At 40.7% G+C, this 17606-nt stretch overlaps 1 protein-coding gene across 11 annotated transcripts in view; it reads left to right on the top strand.

The window, feature by feature from the left end:
* The window catches only part of LOC115474020 (sodium channel protein type 2 subunit alpha-like), a 183215-nt gene that overhangs the window by 108956 nt on the left and 56653 nt on the right, over positions 1 to 17606 (top strand). For all 11 annotated transcript variants that reach the window (XM_030209301.1, XM_030209297.1, XM_030209294.1 and 8 more), the window contains 2 exons: positions 3430 to 3559; positions 11585 to 11739. In XM_030209301.1, coding sequence (XP_030065161.1) covers positions 3430 to 3559; positions 11585 to 11739 — 285 coding nt within the window. The remainder of the gene's footprint in view (positions 1 to 3429; positions 3560 to 11584; positions 11740 to 17606) is intronic.

Raw genomic sequence — 17606 nt, 5'->3', positions numbered from 1 at the left:
AGTCATTGTGCATTGCTTTTGCAAGTTCTGACTTTTTAGACTACAGTTCAGCTAGATGTTTGCTCTTTTCCAAGTGTGCTAAATGTTAAAGGGATAATTCTCTATAGAGTGCCTACTGCTTCAAGTTATGCACTGGGATGATATGTGCTAAATGTGAATTTGATAACAGGAGTTGTGTGCGCAATGCCGTTATAGAGTACTAGCATAAATCTGCATTTATGTGCCCAAATTTAGGTGTAAGCACTTATACTAGCTCATTATCTGGTGTAACTATAGGCAGTCAGGTGCATAATTGCTAGTATAGAGTGCATCCGAAACTGGTTTTTTTTGGTTCAGCAGAAACCAAATCTGCAATGAAAATTTGTCACAAAGTTTCAGCCAAAACCAAAACTACCCCCCCCCCTAAACCAAAAGCGGGTCACAGGTCTCCCCTGGCAGAAAGCCCTCCATCCCACCCCCCTGAAAGAAAGCTGCCGCCGCCCTCCCACCACCCATATACCCTTCCCAAGCATTCCTTAGAAGTCCTGGTGGTGTCGTATTCTCAAAATGGCTGCAGGGAAAAGATGTTACCATTGGCTCAAAGTGTTACATCTGCTGTACTATCTGCTTCACTTTCTTTATTTTATTTTCTACCTTAGTGGATATTTATGGTCTTTCTTCTCTCTTCTTGTTACTTTTAATGCTGTTTTCCCCTTTTAGGCTTAGATGTTTCCCTTTAACTTCCTTCAGTTTGTACATGTGTATCATTTTAGTACAAAAGTGGCCAAAAACTGTACCCCATATTTTAGATGATGCAGTCACACTTCCTTTTCCTTCTGCTAAACACTGTTGTCAGGATTTTCACAGTTCTGTCAGACCCTGCTTCACTTTAAGTCATAGGGGACCCTGTTTACAAAAGGCGCACTAGTGTTCTTTGGTACTCTGTGTAGGCGCCCATAGGATTATTGTGGACTACACAATTAGCACACGCTAAAGAACGCTAGCGCACCTTTGTAAACAGGGCCCATGGTTTGTAATATGGAACCAGCTTTCAACTGATTTGAAAACTGAGTGGAGCAGTACAATCTTCTACAAGAACCTGAAGCCTTGGTTGTTCACATTCTGTTTCAAAGGCTAATTTTTATGTCTGATGTATTTGAATTTTCAAAAAAAACAAGCAAAAAAAAAACGAGAAACGAAAGTAGTCCCAGTTATTATCAAACTAAACCAAAGTGAACTAATTCCACACAACACAGGCCATTCACTATTTTTCAGAGTGTTTTTAATTGATTGTTTTAAATTTAGCTTATAGGTGTTTACATTTTATTTTCAGGGTATTAGAGTTATATTTAGACTTCTTTTGGTGTGTTTTATATTATTCTCATTTTAACTTATGTTTTAAACTATCTTTGTTTATTCTTGTATTCTTTCCTGTGATCCTTGTAAAGGCAGAATACAAACTATTAATTTTAAAAATGTAATTGACCAAGTTGAAAGATATTGTCTCTAATTTATTACATAAGCATCAGAAAACTATAGACAGTATTAGTAAATAATGCTGCCAAATGGCATCCATCCAATTCTGATTTTACATGACCAGATATATTTTTATAATCTTATTGTGCTTACTCAATTTCTGGTGTGTGTATTGTCTTTTTAACAATACAGCCTTTATTGTTAATGTAGAAATTGGACAAACTGATTTGTGGAATGATGCTGTGGCTTAGGGTGATAGTCTTACTAGTCATTGAATAACCACACAGTCCTTCTTTTAAAATACTGGAATGGAGATTTTGACTGCACTCTACAATTGTAAATGTATAATAAGGTAAAACGTGAGAACTTGCAATTCAGTAACAATGTGCACCAAATGATTAATTTATCTAGAATTTGGGGGAGGGAGGAGAGAGAGAGAGAGAGAGAGAGATAGAAGGATAGATTTGCATATTAGAGCTGCAAGATGAACATTGGTGCACATGTACAATATACACTGCTTCATTTTATTGACTTTGAGAAACCACATAGTACCTTTCAAAAATTGCAAAAATGTGTGAACAGCTCACAGAAAACCAGTAATATTCCTAATATTTCTATGTTAACCATGCAAACTTACTGTACACCACCTTGAGTGAATTCCTTCAAAAAGGCGGTAAATAAATCCTAATAAATAAATAAAAATGAAAGTCAGTTTTTTAATTGCTTGTAGGCAGTGCTTCTGGGCCAGGGACATAGAAATCGAGATTTGAAAAAGGAAAACACTTCAGTGTTTCTCTTTAGAAAAGGTTCTTTATCTCACATAGGGCCCCTTTTACAAAGAAGCGCTAGTATTTTTAGCACGCGCTAAAAATAAGTGTGACTAAACTTTAGAGACGCCCATATATTCCTATGGGCGTCTTTAGCATATATCACACGCTAAAAACGTTAGCGCACCTTTGTAAAGACCCCTTAGTTTTCATTTGGTCAGGCCCTAATCTGACCCCTGGTACCTCTACGTTTAGATTGTAAGCTCCTTTGAGCAGGGACTGTCCTTCTATGTTAAATTGTACAGCGCTGCGTAACCCTAGTAGCGCTTTAGAAATGTCAAGTAGTAGTTTCCTCCACATATGTGTATGTGTGTTGGGGGGGGGGGGGGGGGGGGGGGAAATTTCAGTTTTTTTTTCCTACAAGTTAATACCCATTTACCAGCATAAATCCCTTTGCAATTTGCCCCCAACTGTCTAACATATTTTAGTTAATATATTGCTATATAGAGATAGATGAATATAGCTCAGGGGTTCTCAAACCAGTCCTTCGGACACACCTAGTCATTCTGGTTTTCAGGATATCTCCAATGAATATGCATTGTCTAGATATGCATATACTGCCTTCATTGTATGCAAATCTCTCTCATGCATATTTATTGTGGATATCCTGCAAATCAGACTGGCAAGGTGTGCCCCGAGGACTGGCTTGAGAACCCCTGATACAGATTTATCTCTTTTTTTGATACATACTTGACAAACCTAGTTTCTCAAAACATGAAATTAATTTTAATTGAGCCATAAAGATAGAAAGCATGAACATGATATTGAGAACACGAATAAGAAGGCTAGGTAAAATATGCACATTTCCTAATAATGTGGCTTCCAGTCATAAAATTTAGTAAGGTTCAGTTAAACTAATTTTTTTGTCTAGGTCTGAAAACTACAGCTAGGAAATTATAGCAGATTGTACACATGTTTTTACTGAGAAGAAATATGTTTATAACCTTTCTGATCTTGTGACATGGCCTACAGCAGAAAAAATGTACGTATGATGCATATTTGAAAACACTATTTCTAGTTTAGAGATATGGCTGAGATTGACAAGGCATGCATAAGGTGTTTTTGATTTGCCTGCATTCAATAGATATTCCATGTTATTAATAAAAAAACATTTTAAAAAACATTTTGCTGTAAATTTTGCTTACAGAAAGCAGTTGCTTCCAGTTCATCCGAAGCCAGCACAGTTGATGTTAGGCCCCTTGGAGGAGGGGAAGAGGCTGACCTAGCGGAGATTGAATATGAAGAAGCTTTTGAGCCAGAGGAGTGTTTTACAGAAGGTAAGAAAATAGGAGCAGCTGTCTGCCTAGCTCTGTCCTTCCAGTATTTAAGAACATAACATAAGAACAGATGCATTGCCATACTGGGACAATCCAAAGGTCCATCAAGCCCAGTATCCTGATTCCAGCAGTAGCCAATCCAGGTCACAAGTACCTGGCAAGATCCCAAAGAGTAAAACAGATTTTATGCCACGTATCTCAGGAATAAGCAGTGGATTTTCCCAAGTCCATCTTAATAGTTTATGGATTTTTTTTTTTTTTTTAGGAACATGCCATTGTATCATACTATGCTCCAGCCAGAGCACCCTCCTATGGCAGACAAGACAACACTAGAGGGGATGTTATTAACTTGTTATATTACTTTTAACACCAGTCATGAGTAACTAGGTCTCATTGCATAAAATGAGACCGGTGCTAAAATAGCACCAATTAGTGGTAAATAGCAGTAGCCCATGTTGATAACACATCACTGTATGTGATTATTTTACTTTCTACTGTTAGTTAGGTGTCATGGATGCCAAGTGAAATCTTTACCTCAGAAATGACAAATTTCATATAATGAGTGTTCAGCCTGAAAACACTTCAAGTACTTCAATGACATAAACTAGTTTAAACTGTGTTACAATAACGACACCCCTAAGTCCTTAAGCATGGGGCCTATACCATCAGGTCTCCCCGGGTAGGGCAAACATGACAAACTTTCAAAATGACAAATACAATAGTCCACACATCAATGACCATGACCCCATACCAGGAAGTTGAATTTCCACATTTTCTCCAGGCACTGCCTGAACCTTGGCAAACAATCCTGCTTTATACCTGGGAAAAACATCCTTTTGCCTTTAAAGGTTTACAGTCTAATAGTGTTCTAACATAAATCCCTTATTTTTCCTTCTCTTGCATATTCCAGGCTTTAATCATGAGCGGGAGGGCAAATTATAGACAGGTACTTTAACTCACCCTTATGCAGGGTCTATGTTTACCAAATGTACCAATCTAGCTCCTCCCTAGTCTGGTATTCTTTCTACCTCATTAGAGGGGCTCTGGGATAGCTGAGCACTTTAAGCTGTTAGCTAGACTTCACCCCCTTAGGGAATTCCTTCTCCCCTATTAGGCGTCCTCCTCTGAGTACGCCTTCCTCCTCTTCAGGCTTCTAGCCCTGGAGAAAGTCCTTCTCTCCCTTTCAGACCTTTGATTACTCACTGCGAAGAGGCCTTCCTGTTAACAAAACCCACTGCTGTTTCTTGGACTAAGAGAAAACAGGTGGCGAAGAGGAGAGGACTTTGCTACAGCAACTAAACCCTTGCTGCTTCTCCAGGAGAATCCTGCTTCTGTTTCCCCTGTGACTCCCCTTGTTTGGCGAACAAGTCTGCTTTTAAATTTGTATCTTAGCAAGAGAGAGCACTGCTAATTAGCACACCTGTGGAGCCTTTGGACTCATCAGCCCTCTCTCCAGGCTTCCCTAGCAGTCTCTTCTGACTTCATGTTCTACAGCCTCATGGGAAATGCAGTCTATTCTGTTTAAAGAAGCCTGCTGTTAAGATGAGAACAGTTACAGCATTATTTAAAGCAATTTCATTAGCGTCATAGTTGAAAATGGCTAGAAAATAAATGCATAAGCAAGGGGCTTGATATTCAAAGCTAGTCATCTAGATAACAGGGGCAGCTACTTGGATAGCTAGCACTTCAGCGGCATTTTCTGGCACTAGCTAACGAGTACCAAGGCAATTAAGAATGGAGCTGAGGCAGAGTCTGATGTTATCTGGTTACCACTGATACGTATTCGGATGCTAATCCAGCTAAGTAAGGTCAGCAACATAGCTGTTTTAACTTACTGGATTAGTTATCCAGGTACCTGCACTGAATATCAGCAGATAACTTCCAGATATTCAACACCATTATCCGGGTATCAGTCAGCTCTGAATATCCTGGTATTGATTTAAATGCCATAGTCAGAATTTCAATTGAGTGCTGACCATGCTGTGGAAATATTGGGGAGGTAGTTTCTATTTTCTTCCTTGTTTCATTTATCTAAAATAAATTATCTACAGTTTACAGTTTACAATTTATTCAAAAGTTGATGTACTGCCATTTGGTAATATCATCATAGTAGTTTACAGTATTACATTATTAAAATAGAAATAAAAGAAAATGAAAGGATAGTATAGGGGGAGAAAGCAAAACTCATGTCATGTGTTCCAAGCTGTCATTTCATCCTGCCAACTTTCACCACGGCCAAGCCAATATCAAGGTCAAAAGAATCTTTAGATAAAAAGGCCTTAAGACCCTTTTTGAACACCTAAGATGATTCCAGGTGAAAAACATTTGGCAAATGATTCCAAAGGTAGGGACCCAGCACACTAAAAATAGAATTATGAATTGTATCTCAGTGGATATATCTATAAGATGGTATTGTTAGCAAATTCTACTAAGAAAACTGTAATGTCCTTGATGAGGCATAAGGTAGAAGAAAACAGGAAAGGGAGAGGGGTATACCTGAGCAGAATCCTTTGTATACCAAGATCAAGATTTTAAAGGTTAATATGGGAAATTGGGAGTCAGTGGTTTTAAAATGTGTTCTTTGGTATTTTTGATACTACATGGTTTAGTTCCAAGTTATATGTTACCATTGATATGTCTATCTGTTAGGAATTCTAATGCTGTATCGAGAGAGTTTTTACTTTTGCATTTTCCTAGTCCGAAGAGGTTAATCTATAAAAAGATTTTTTCTGCTACATTTGTTTATCAGGCAGGTAATTATTGGAATGCTCTCCCATACCTGATTAGGATAGTAATTTTGAGTGTAAAGTATATTGCAAGGTCGTTGGCTGAAGGTAAGATATGATAAACAGATATGTTTGTGCAGCGCTGCATACGTCTTGTAGCGCTATAGAAATGCTAAATAGTAGTAGTAGGAAGAGGATGGATACGTAAGCCGGTAAACAATGGAAAAAGGTTTCGATGAGATATGGAAATAGGTTAGGAGATATGTAAATAAGATTAGTATAATAGGTCATCTTAGCTTCCTTTAAGCGGATATAGTACAAGTTGTGACATGATATGAAAGATCATGACTGCTCATAGTATGCCGTCTATGCCACTGCTGCTCAGCCTTCCTAAGTTGATGCTTGAGAAGGCAGAGACCAGAGATCAGGAATTTCTAGCAAGTTTAGAAACTTTCATAGAGGGAGAGAAATTGGTAAAGAAAGAGGCAAGAATTGAACTCTAGCACAGATATTTGTCTTCAAGATGAAAAGTCAGAAGAAAAAACTGAGGGGTAGTGGCAGGGTCATAATGAAGGAATCTGGCAGACTTGCAGTGAACAAACTGTAGTGAGAAAGTAGTAGTGGAGGACCCTAGAAAGGTAGTGAACAGGACACAAGAAAGTGATCAGACCAAGGAAGCAGGCAGGATTGAAAATCCATGATTTCAAAAGATGCTGTGGAAAAGGACATAATAAGAGTGTGTCCACATTCATGTGTGGCAAAATGGACTGCCTGAGTGAGACCTATGTCAGAGAGAAAAGAGTGAGAGGCAGAGGAACTAGGGTGCCTGGGACAATCCATATGAATATAGAAGTCGTTCACCAGCAGGTTGGGGAAGCGAATGATGGCATCAGCTAGAGATTGTAGAAGGGAAATCCCAACCATGAGCTGATAAAGAGGGAGGACAATAAGAAATAAGGGCAGTGTAAGACCGGAGGAAGGAGATTGAGAGGGCGAGGAGTTCAGAATAAGTAAAGATACTGGCTGGTAGTTCTTGAACGTGATACAATGTTGGTACAGAGATAGCAACTCCACCCCCTTTTTTAAAATATGGAAGGCAATGAAATCTGGCGGGAGTAAGATCAAGGGGGGAGGGAGGGAGAATTGAAGACAAGACTTACAGAGGAAGAGGTTATCAGTTTGGCGACCATTTGGGCAGTGACCCCAAAAAGAAGGAATAGCATTAGCGTTGCATTGAGACATAATTTCTAGGGGTGTGAACTGATAATAAGAAACAAAGTACCTGTAGATAAAATGCTAAGAGCTAAAATACTAAAAAAGCTAAAAGTAATGTTAAAAAATGGTAGTGGAGTATCAGGGAAGCGCCCCGGAGTTCACCCCAAGTAGCATGGCCTGCTCCTTGGGTGCTTGCTGCCACGGTCCAAAACACTACAGGCAGCTTGGCTTTAAACCTGCTGATTTCCAGGTTAGCTTATGTCAATAGGTCACATGGGTAATATGGACTCGGTATGTGGGAGAGAAGCATGAGCAGTTTTAAGGTGAAGACCTGTAATCACAGCAGCAGAGTCGATGTCAGAGCAAGGTAAGTATACAAGCACAAACTAGGAGATATGTTGAGAGTCCAGAACCAGACTAACACTCCACCTTAAACCTCCATTGCCCCTGGTACAAAATAAGTACCTGAGTATATGTAAACCGCTTTGAATGTAGTTGCAAAAACCTCAGAAAGGCGGTGTATCAAGTCCCATTTCCCTCCCTAATGCATAAGATGACTAGCTATAGGTTTTGGAGACTTAATGAAGGGTCATGGAAGGACAAAAAAGTTAACAAAGATCTGGAAGAAGGGATTAGGGAATATTTGCTAATTAATGACAGTGGAAGATCCAATGTTGTGAGAAGGTTTAAAGGCAAGTGCTAAGAGGGATTTGCATTAAAAGGGGAGTTTATCAAAAGAGGAGGATAAGAGAGTAAGAGGAGCTCTTAAGGGGTTTAATCAATCAGTTTGAGCAGCAGTATCAAAGAATGGGGGCAGCATCTGTGTGGAAACACCTAGATTATCAAATGAGCCTAACCCAACAATAGTATTAGGAGCAGGAAATAAACCAGGGTGCCTCTTGCCTAGGAAATTAAAGACAAGGCAAACTAAAAATACCATTATGAAGGGGGAGTTATATAAGAAGAAAGACATTCAAAATAGGTTCCTAGAATTTGATAAAAAGTTATACTCCTACGACAACCAGATAAAGCAGGAGACTTATTTACTGCAAGTTACACTCCCTCAAATATCTAAAGAGAATAGCAAGCACCTTCATATAGATATAACTGCCAGTGATGTGGCACAAGTGATTAAGAAGCTTCCTTTCAGCATTGTTGAAACCTCTCTACTGGGATGCCCTAAAATGACCTGCTTCAGTAGTATCCTTCCCGGTTAAGGTGGAGCCCATTCTTTCGGAACAGTCTCCCCCTTTCCCAGAATGTTGCCCAGTTCCTAACAAATCTAAATCCCTCATCCCTGCACCATTGTCTCAATCATGCATTGAGAATTTGTAGCTCTGTCTAACCTTTGGGTCCTGAGTGGAACGAGGAGCATTTCTGAAAATGCTACTCCGGAGAATCTGGATTTCAGCTTTCTACCTCAGAACCTAAATTTAGCTTCCAGAACCTCCCTCCCACATTTTCCTGTCATTGGTACCCACATGTGCCAAGATAGCCGGCTCCTCCCCAGCACTAAAATCCTGTCTAGGTGACATGTGATGTCCTCCACCTTCGCACCAGGCAGTCAGGTGACCAGGCGATCCTCACGTCTACCATCCACCCAGCTATCTACATTCATAATGATCGAATCACCAACTTCAACAGCTGTCCTATCCCTTCCCACCTGGGTAGAAGCTCCTGGAGACATATCCTCAGTGCAAAAGGATAGTGCATCCCCTGGTGGGCAGGTCCTGGCTACAGGAGTACTTTCTACTTTGCCAGAGCATAGATTTTCTGCTGAAAGATCAGGATTCCTGATTTGGGAGATGGTCTAAGTTGGGTCTTGTTAGCTAAGAACAAATGGTGAAGGAGAACCACATCACCTCCTTTGAGAACTTAGGACAGCCATCCTCTGAGGTACACAATTTTTTACAACTACTCACAAGGGTGTCATTGTCTAAGCACAAACCCATATAAAGAGTTGAGAGAGAGTATATATGTAGTAAAATTGGTTAGCTTAGTGAGGTTTAAAAAGGTTTGGATGGCTTCCTAAAGGAAAAGTCCATAGACCATTATTAAAATGAGCTTGGGGAAAATCCACTGCTTATTTCTAGAATAAGCAGCATAAAGTGTATTGTACTATTTTTGGATCTTGCCTGGTACTTGTGACCTGTATTGGCCATTGTTGGAAACAGGATGCTGGGCTTGATGGACCTTTGATCTGTCCCAGAATGGCAATACTTATGTAACTCTCTGAAAATGCTATGGTTCATAAAGAAAAGCGTTTAAAGTTTATCAGAAAATTAAGCAGACTGAATTTGAGAAATGAAGCTCCATGAAGGAATGGAAGAGCAACCTTCATAGGGTATTGGAGGACAAGCAGTGGAATGAGATAATTACAGTTGCCCATACTGGGGGTAATTCTCTACAGGTTGCCTAAAGGTTGGATGATCCACGCTAGGCACAGATTCTATATTGACAATTACTCGTGTAATTGCCATTATAGAATGCTAGCATAAGTCCACAGTTACGCACCTAACTTTAGGTTTGATCACTTACACCAGCATAATGACTGGTGTAAATGCTCCTGCCTAATTGTTGGTAGTTATGTGCATAACTGTTAGTATTCTAGAACCCTAACACATAAGTGCTAGGCACACCCATGTCCCTCACAGGTCCATGCCCTTGTTGCAGTTGCGCACTATGGATCTTGCTTGCACAATTTGTAGAATACTAAAGGCAGTTACACGTATAACTTCTAATTAGTACCAATTACCACCATTTAACACTATTTAAAGTCCGTGGTTGTTAATGTCAATTAGTAGCCAAATTTTAAATTATGTGTATAACTGACCCTAGTCTATAACTTGTGCTTGCAACCTTGCACGCTAAGTGTAAAGTGTGTGTACAAGTGCATAGAATTAGGGGGAAAGTGTCCATATCAGCCTACATAAAGGAGGTAATTTGAAAATATTATCAAGATGGTATCTGATGCCATTTAAGCTATATAAGATTTCCCTAGAGCACTAAAGTTTATGTTGGCAAAGTTGTGGTATAATGGGTACATACTTTCACACGTGGTGGGAATGCCCAGTGGTGTAAGCCTTTTGGGCACCAGTTGGAAAGGAAGTCTAGTCCATCTTTGAGAGGCAGTTCCAGCTTATAGCTGAAGCATGTGCATTCTCATTTGCTTGAAGTGGAAGAAGATGAGGATATTGAGGGAACTCTCACAGGATGTTTGACAGTTGTGAGGGTGAAATTGCATATACAGAGACATGTTAAATTGCTTGAACTGTCAAGATGAAGAAAGAGTCTGTATATGGTATTGTTGATGGAGCACTTAACAATGAGGGAAGAGAGATTGGACAGGTTTGAAAAAAGATGGTGATGTCTCAAGGAGTACCTGAAATGTTAATTATACGCATTATAGGGTTGAGGAGAGGGATTCTAAGTTGGGCTTTGTTGTTATTAAGAAGTTGCATGTTCTGAGAGTGCTGGATGCGACTGGTTGGTACTAGCAGCTGAATGATTGCATCTAGCATGATTTTGTTTCTTGTTTGGAGAAATTTTGGAAAATCAGTAATGATCAAGGTTAAAAAAAACAGTTTCAAAGAGAAAAAAACCAGGTTGAAGGCCCACAAGTGTAAGCTGCCATGTAGAGAAAATAAGTGAAACTGAGGAAGGATAGCACGTCTTGTGTTCCCTGGTTAGTAGAAAGATATTGGGATGTTTTTAACAATGTTTTTGACTCTAGGTACAGCTAGGAAACATTTCCTCACTGTGGTCCAGTACTCATGTAACTCTGAAGAAAGAATTAAAGTTGACTTAAATATGTTTTTCTTTTTCATAATTATCTTTGATGTATTAGGCTATTCTTTTGTCAATTTTAATCTGTATCTTACATTTTTATCTCATTGAAATCTATTTGATTGTTTAATGAAATTATTGTTCATCCAATATCTCATAAAAGTCATTTTACAGATACTCTATAATCATAGAAATGGCTATGTACAGTAACTACTAAAATTAAGCTTCAAAAATATCACAGAGCAGCATAGAACTGTCAAGTGTTTTTCTTTTTTCTAATCAAATGTATATATTGTAGGATGTGTAAAGAAGTTCACATGCTGTCAAATCAATATTGACAAAGGCAAAGGAAAAAGGTGGTGGAATCTTCGAAAAACCTGCTATAGAATAGTTGAACACAACTGGTTTGAGACTTTTATCATCTTCATGATTCTCCTCAGCAGTGGTGCCTTGGTGAGTGATATAATGCCTTTAGTGTGTACACAGGCATACTAGTTAGAAAATTTCAAACCAAAATCAGCAAGTAAATAATGGGGGAAACATTTTGTCATCTAGAAATTAAAAATGTTTAAAAATCTGTTGAATTGTCCCTCTCTGATGCTATTTTCGAAAGGGAAGGACGCCCATCTTCCAACACAAATCAGGAGATGGGCATCCTTCTCTCAGGTCGCCCAAATTGGCATAATCGAAAGCCGATTTTTTTGCGTCCTCAACTGCTTTCCATCGCGGGGACGACCAAAGTTCACGGTGGGGGGGGGGGGGGGGGGGGTGTCGGCAGTGTACTGAAGGCGGGGTGGGGGCGTGGTTAAGAGATGGGCATCTTCGGCCGATAACGGAAAAAAGAAGGGCGTCTGTCACGAGCATTTGGTCGACTTTACTTGGTCCCTTTTTTTTCACGAGCAAGCCTCGAAAAGGTGTCCGAACTCACCAGATGACCATCGGAGGAAATCGGGGATGACCTCCCCTTACTCCCCCAGTGGTCACCACCCCCCTCCCACCCTAAAAAAAAATTAAAAAACATTTTTTCCAGCCTCTATGCCAGCCTCAAATGTCATATCCAGCTCCATCACAGCAGTATGCAGGTCCTTGGAGCAGTTTTTAGTGGGAGCTATGCACCTGGGAGCAATTTGTGAAGTCCACTGCAGTGCCCCCTAGGGTGCTCGGTTGGTGTCCTGGCATGTGAGGAGGACCAGTGCACTACGAATGCTGGCTCCTCCCATGACCAAAGGGCTTGGATTTGGTAGTTTTTGAGATGGGCGTCCTCAGTTTCTATTATGGCTGAAAACCGGGGACGACCATCTCTAAAGTCGACCATCTCAATATTTAGGTCAGCCATCTCTAAGGTCGACCTAAATGTAGAGATTTGGGCATCCCTGACCGTATTATCAAAACAAAAGATGGACGTCCACCTTGTTTCGATAATATGGGTTTCCCCGCCCCTTCACCAGAACGTCCTTAGAGATGGAGCCCTTAGAGATGGTCGTCCCCGTTCGATTATGCTCCCCCCTCTCTCTCTCTCTCTATATATATATATACATGTATATACATATACTGTATATACAGCCATACTTTTCAACTGCCAATGTTACCTGTTATTGATAAATATCCCGTCTCTAGTGAAGTTGTATCCCTTTCTGGTTTTTGCTAAGTCATTCAATTCCTCTTGGCTTATGTTTATATAGACTAACCAAATATGCAAGAAAGTTCATGGTATGGACAAAGCAAAATATACTAATCTGGCCCTTGCACAAAAATGTTTCAAAAATAATCTATGTATTTAAGTCTTAATAGCCTACTATAGATAATTTATGATTCCCAGGGCCAGCCTTTCCACTAGGCAGATTATTAATCTGCCTGGAATGGCAGAATCTGGAGGAGTGGTGGCATCTCTATGGCCTGCAAGTCAGCAGCAGTGCAAATTAGAGCACCCACACACATATGTGCTTGCTCAAGGCCTGCCATATTTTACCCCCTCCAACAAGAAATTTGGTTTGGAGGGGATGGGATGCAGCAAGTCTTGACTGCATGGGGGTGCCCAAGCCCCTCAGCGCACTCAGGGCTGTAGGTTTGTGGTGGTAGCAGCAGTGCTTCGAGGAAGGGAAGGAGAGTAGATGGCAGACACCAAAGTGGTAGTCACGAGCACTTACGCCATGTCAAAGGCTGGTTAAAATGCTCATGCATAACTCCTGGCATTTATATTTGTAACTGACAGTGTTCTGTAACATGTAAGTGCTGGGCTCATCCTGACCCACCCATATCCCTCCCACGTTCAAGAGGACTAAAGGACTACAGTGGGGGAAATAAGTATTTGATCCCTTGCTGATTTTGTAAGTTTGCCCACTGACAAAGACATGAGCAGCCCATAATTGAAGGGTAGGTTATTGGTAACAGTGAGAGATAGCACATCACAAATTAAATCCGGAAAATCACATTGTGGAAAGTATATGAATTTATTTGCATTCTGCAGAGGGAAATAAGTATTTAATCCCTCTGGCAAACAAGACCTAATACTTGGTGGCAAAACCCTTGTTGGCAAGCACAGCGGTCAGACGTCTTCTGTAGTTGATGATGAGGTTTGCACACATGTCAGGAGGAATTTTGGTCCACTCCTCTTTGCAGATCATCTCTAAATCATTAAGAGTTCTGGGCTGTCGCTTGGCAACTCGCAGCTTCAGCTCCCTCCATAAGTTTTCAATGGGATTAAGGTCTGGTGACTGGCTAGGCCACTCCATGACCCTAATGTGCTTCTTCCTGAGCCACTCCTTTGTTGCCTTGGCTGTATGTTTTGGGTCATTGTCGTGCTGGAAGACCCAGCCACGACCCATTTTTAAGGCCCTGGCGGAGGGAAGGAGGTTGTCACTCAGAATTGTACGGTACATGGCCCCATCCATTCTCCCATTGATGCGGTGAAGTAGTCCTGTGCCCTTAGCAGAGAAACACCCCCAAAACATAACATTTCCACCTCCATGCTTGACAGTGGGGACGGTGTTCTTTGGGTCATAGGCAGCATTTCTCTTCCTCCAAACACGGCGAGTTGAGTTCATGCCAAAGAGCTCAATTTTTGTCTCATCTGACCACAGCACCTTCTCCCAATCACTCTCGGCATCATCCAGGTGTTCACTGGCAAACTTCAGACGGGCCGTCACATGTGCCTTCCGGAGCAGGGGGACCTTGCGGGCACTGCAGGATTGCAATCCGTTATGTCGTAATGTGTTACCAATGGTTTTCGTGGTGACAGTGGTCCCAGCTGCCTTGAGATCATTGACAAGTTCCCCCCTTGTAGTTGTAGGCTGATTTCTAACCTTCCTCATGATCAAGGATACCCCACGAGGTGAGATTTTGCGTGGAGCCCCAGATCTTTGTCGATTGACAGTCATTTTGTACTTCTTCCATTTTCTTACTATGGCACCAACAGTTGTCTCCTTCTCGCCCAGCGTCTTACTGATTGTTTTGTAGCCCATTCCAGCCTTGTGCAGGTGTATGATCTTGTCCCTGACATCCTTAGACAGCTCCTTGCTCTTGGCCATTTTGTAGAGGTTAGAGTCTGACTGATTCACTGAGTCTGTGGACAGGTGTCTTCCATACAGGTGACCATTGCCGACAGCTGTCTGTCATGCAGGTAACGAGTTGATTTGGAGCATCTACCTGGTCTGTAGGGGCCAGATCTCTTACTGGTTGGTGGGGGATCAAATACTTATTTCCCTCTGCAGAATGCAAATAAATTCATATACTTTCCACAATGTGATTTTCCGGATTTAATTTGTGATGTGCTATCTCTCACTGTTACCAATAACCTACCCTTCAATTATGGGCTGCTCATGTCTTTGTCAGTGGGCAAACTTACAAAATCAGCAAGGGATCAAATACTTATTTCCCCCACTGTATGTGCTAAGGTTATAGAATACAACTAAGGGCAGTTATACCTTAACTGCAAATTATTACTGTGTAGCAATAATTAACTCCAATTGTAGCCTATTATTGGTAGATAGTGCCAGTTAATGCCTGACTTAACAATTAAGTTATACATATAACTGCCATTATTTTATATTCTGCATGCACAAATTTGCATGCCAGATTATAGAATTGGGGGCAAGGGGATTAGGGAAGGGAAGAGATGATGAACACCTGGTTTGGTGGAGGAAGGAAAGGGAAGGGGAGATGCTAGAACCTGGTTGGTGGAAAGGGAAAGGGAGATGCTGGACTTGTAGGGGTATAAAGAAGGGAAGGTGCTGGACCCATTGGGTAGGGTAGGGAAGGGAAGAGAAGAGGAGATGCTGGACTATAAAATAATAGGGAAGAAGGGGTGCTAGACTATAGAGGGCACATAAGGTTCACCTGGGATATTAGTTATCCTTGGAGCAGCCTAATAATAATGACAGATGAAAATGGTTTATGAGAGTGTAGGTCTCATTGATATCACCTGCGACCTTAGTTGAGAAGTATTCCCAGAAATATTCCAGTCCATAGAGGTCTAATACTCCCACAGGGAACAATTTTCAAATAACTTGCTAATTTGTAAGCAGACAGAATTCTAGGACTTTGTTTTTGAAAATTAGCATAAAGTTTGTACATTTAAAGCATTTATTTGCTTTGCAACGCTTTTCTATGAGGATGGTCAAGAGGGGAAAGTAGGGCAATGTACTTGTGAAAATATTATATACGTGAAACATTTTCTTCAACCATCCCTTATACAGATCCTTATGTACCAACTCAGAGGCATAGTTATCAACTTGAGCTACCGTTAATATGTGTTATTTTACCACTAAAATTGTGCTCCTTTATGCAGTGAGACCTAGTTACTAGTAACTGGGGTTAACAGTACAATAACATGTCTTAATGGTAGCACGTATTGATAACTTTCTCCCTAAATAGATGCATGGTATGGAAGAGTGGAGGTAAATCTAGCCTGACTTAGGGTAATTCTCAGAGAGGTCAATCTCAGCAGATAAGTAGCTTTTGCCCATGGGTGCTGGAAGAGTGACATATCTTCCCCTGTTTTTATTTTTTTAATTTAGCTCACGCTTTTTCAGTAGTTATTCAAGGCAAGTTATATTCAGGTACAGTAGGTATTTTCCTGTCCACAGAGGCCTTAAAATCTAATTTTGTTCCTGAGGCAATAGAGGCAGATGAGTCGTCCAAAGCCTTACAAAATATAAAGTAATCATTCAAAAGGCGAATCTCGACAAACGAACAGTTAAAAACAAAGAATGTGAAGGACCGCCTTTACTGATGGAAAAGCCAAAACAAGATGATTGCAAGTCCGAGAAGACAGGTTGTTGTTTAAAACCTTGATTAATTGAGATAAATCCTCAGATCAAACACCATGTAGTAATTTAAATACCAAACACAATACTTTAAAAGAGAGCCTCGCCTGAACTGGTAGCCAGTGTAACTTACTCAGCAGAGGTGGAGACATGTTCAAACCTTGACCTACAGAAAATTAATCTGACTGCAGAGTTCTGAATCAACTGGAGCTTAGAAATATGTTTTGCTGCCATACCTAAATACAAATGGGCCGATATTCTGACTTCGGGAGTTAGCCCGGCTGACTTCTGCGGTCTGCAGTGATGCCAGATATTCAATGCCAGGACGTTTCTGGCGACCGGCATTCAATATCCAGTTATCTTGAAACTGGCCAAAGATATCCCACGTTTTCAAGTGGCCATATTTGGCCGCTAAACTCGGTGGATGGCTGGTTAAATGCTTTTGAATATCGGGGGGAAGGAGCTGCCATAATCCAGGAGAGCTAAAATAGACAGTGCTCGGAAAAATTACAGCTCCACCCAATTCTGTTCCAGACCATACCAACACTAACCAGATAGTACCACAGTGGTCAGAGCAGATATTCAGTGGCACCATCCAGTTAAGTGTCATTGAAATTGTGCTCTAGGGCTGGTGAGAGCAATTTAATCAGGCAGGAGTTTCTCCTGCCCAGTTAAATCATTTTAAATATTGATCCCTTGTTTTTTTTTTAGGCAGGTGAAATAAAAATAGGGATAGGAGGAGAAAGTATGTGAAGGGGGGGTGGGATTGAAAGACAGTGGGCCCAATATTCAGACCACGGGAGGGAGCCAGGCTAACTCCCACAGTCAGCTAGGCCATTTCCAGTGACAAGCATTTATTTATTTATTTATTTATTTATTTATTACATTTGTACCCCGCGCTTTCCCACACATGGCAGGCTCAATGCGGCTTACATAGTAACAATAAGAAGAATTACAAGTCGTAAGAAGAATATACAATTTGTAGTAAACATAATATTAATGGGGTTAACGGATAAGTAAATTGAACAAAGGAAGAATTAGGTGTAGAAGGAATTG

Source organism: Microcaecilia unicolor, chromosome 7 (assembly GCF_901765095.1).
Source record: "Microcaecilia unicolor chromosome 7, aMicUni1.1, whole genome shotgun sequence".
Lineage (NCBI taxonomy): Eukaryota > Metazoa > Chordata > Amphibia > Gymnophiona > Siphonopidae > Microcaecilia > Microcaecilia unicolor.
Note: the sequence above shows the minus strand (reverse complement) of the source record. Positions and strands in the feature narration are given on the sequence as shown.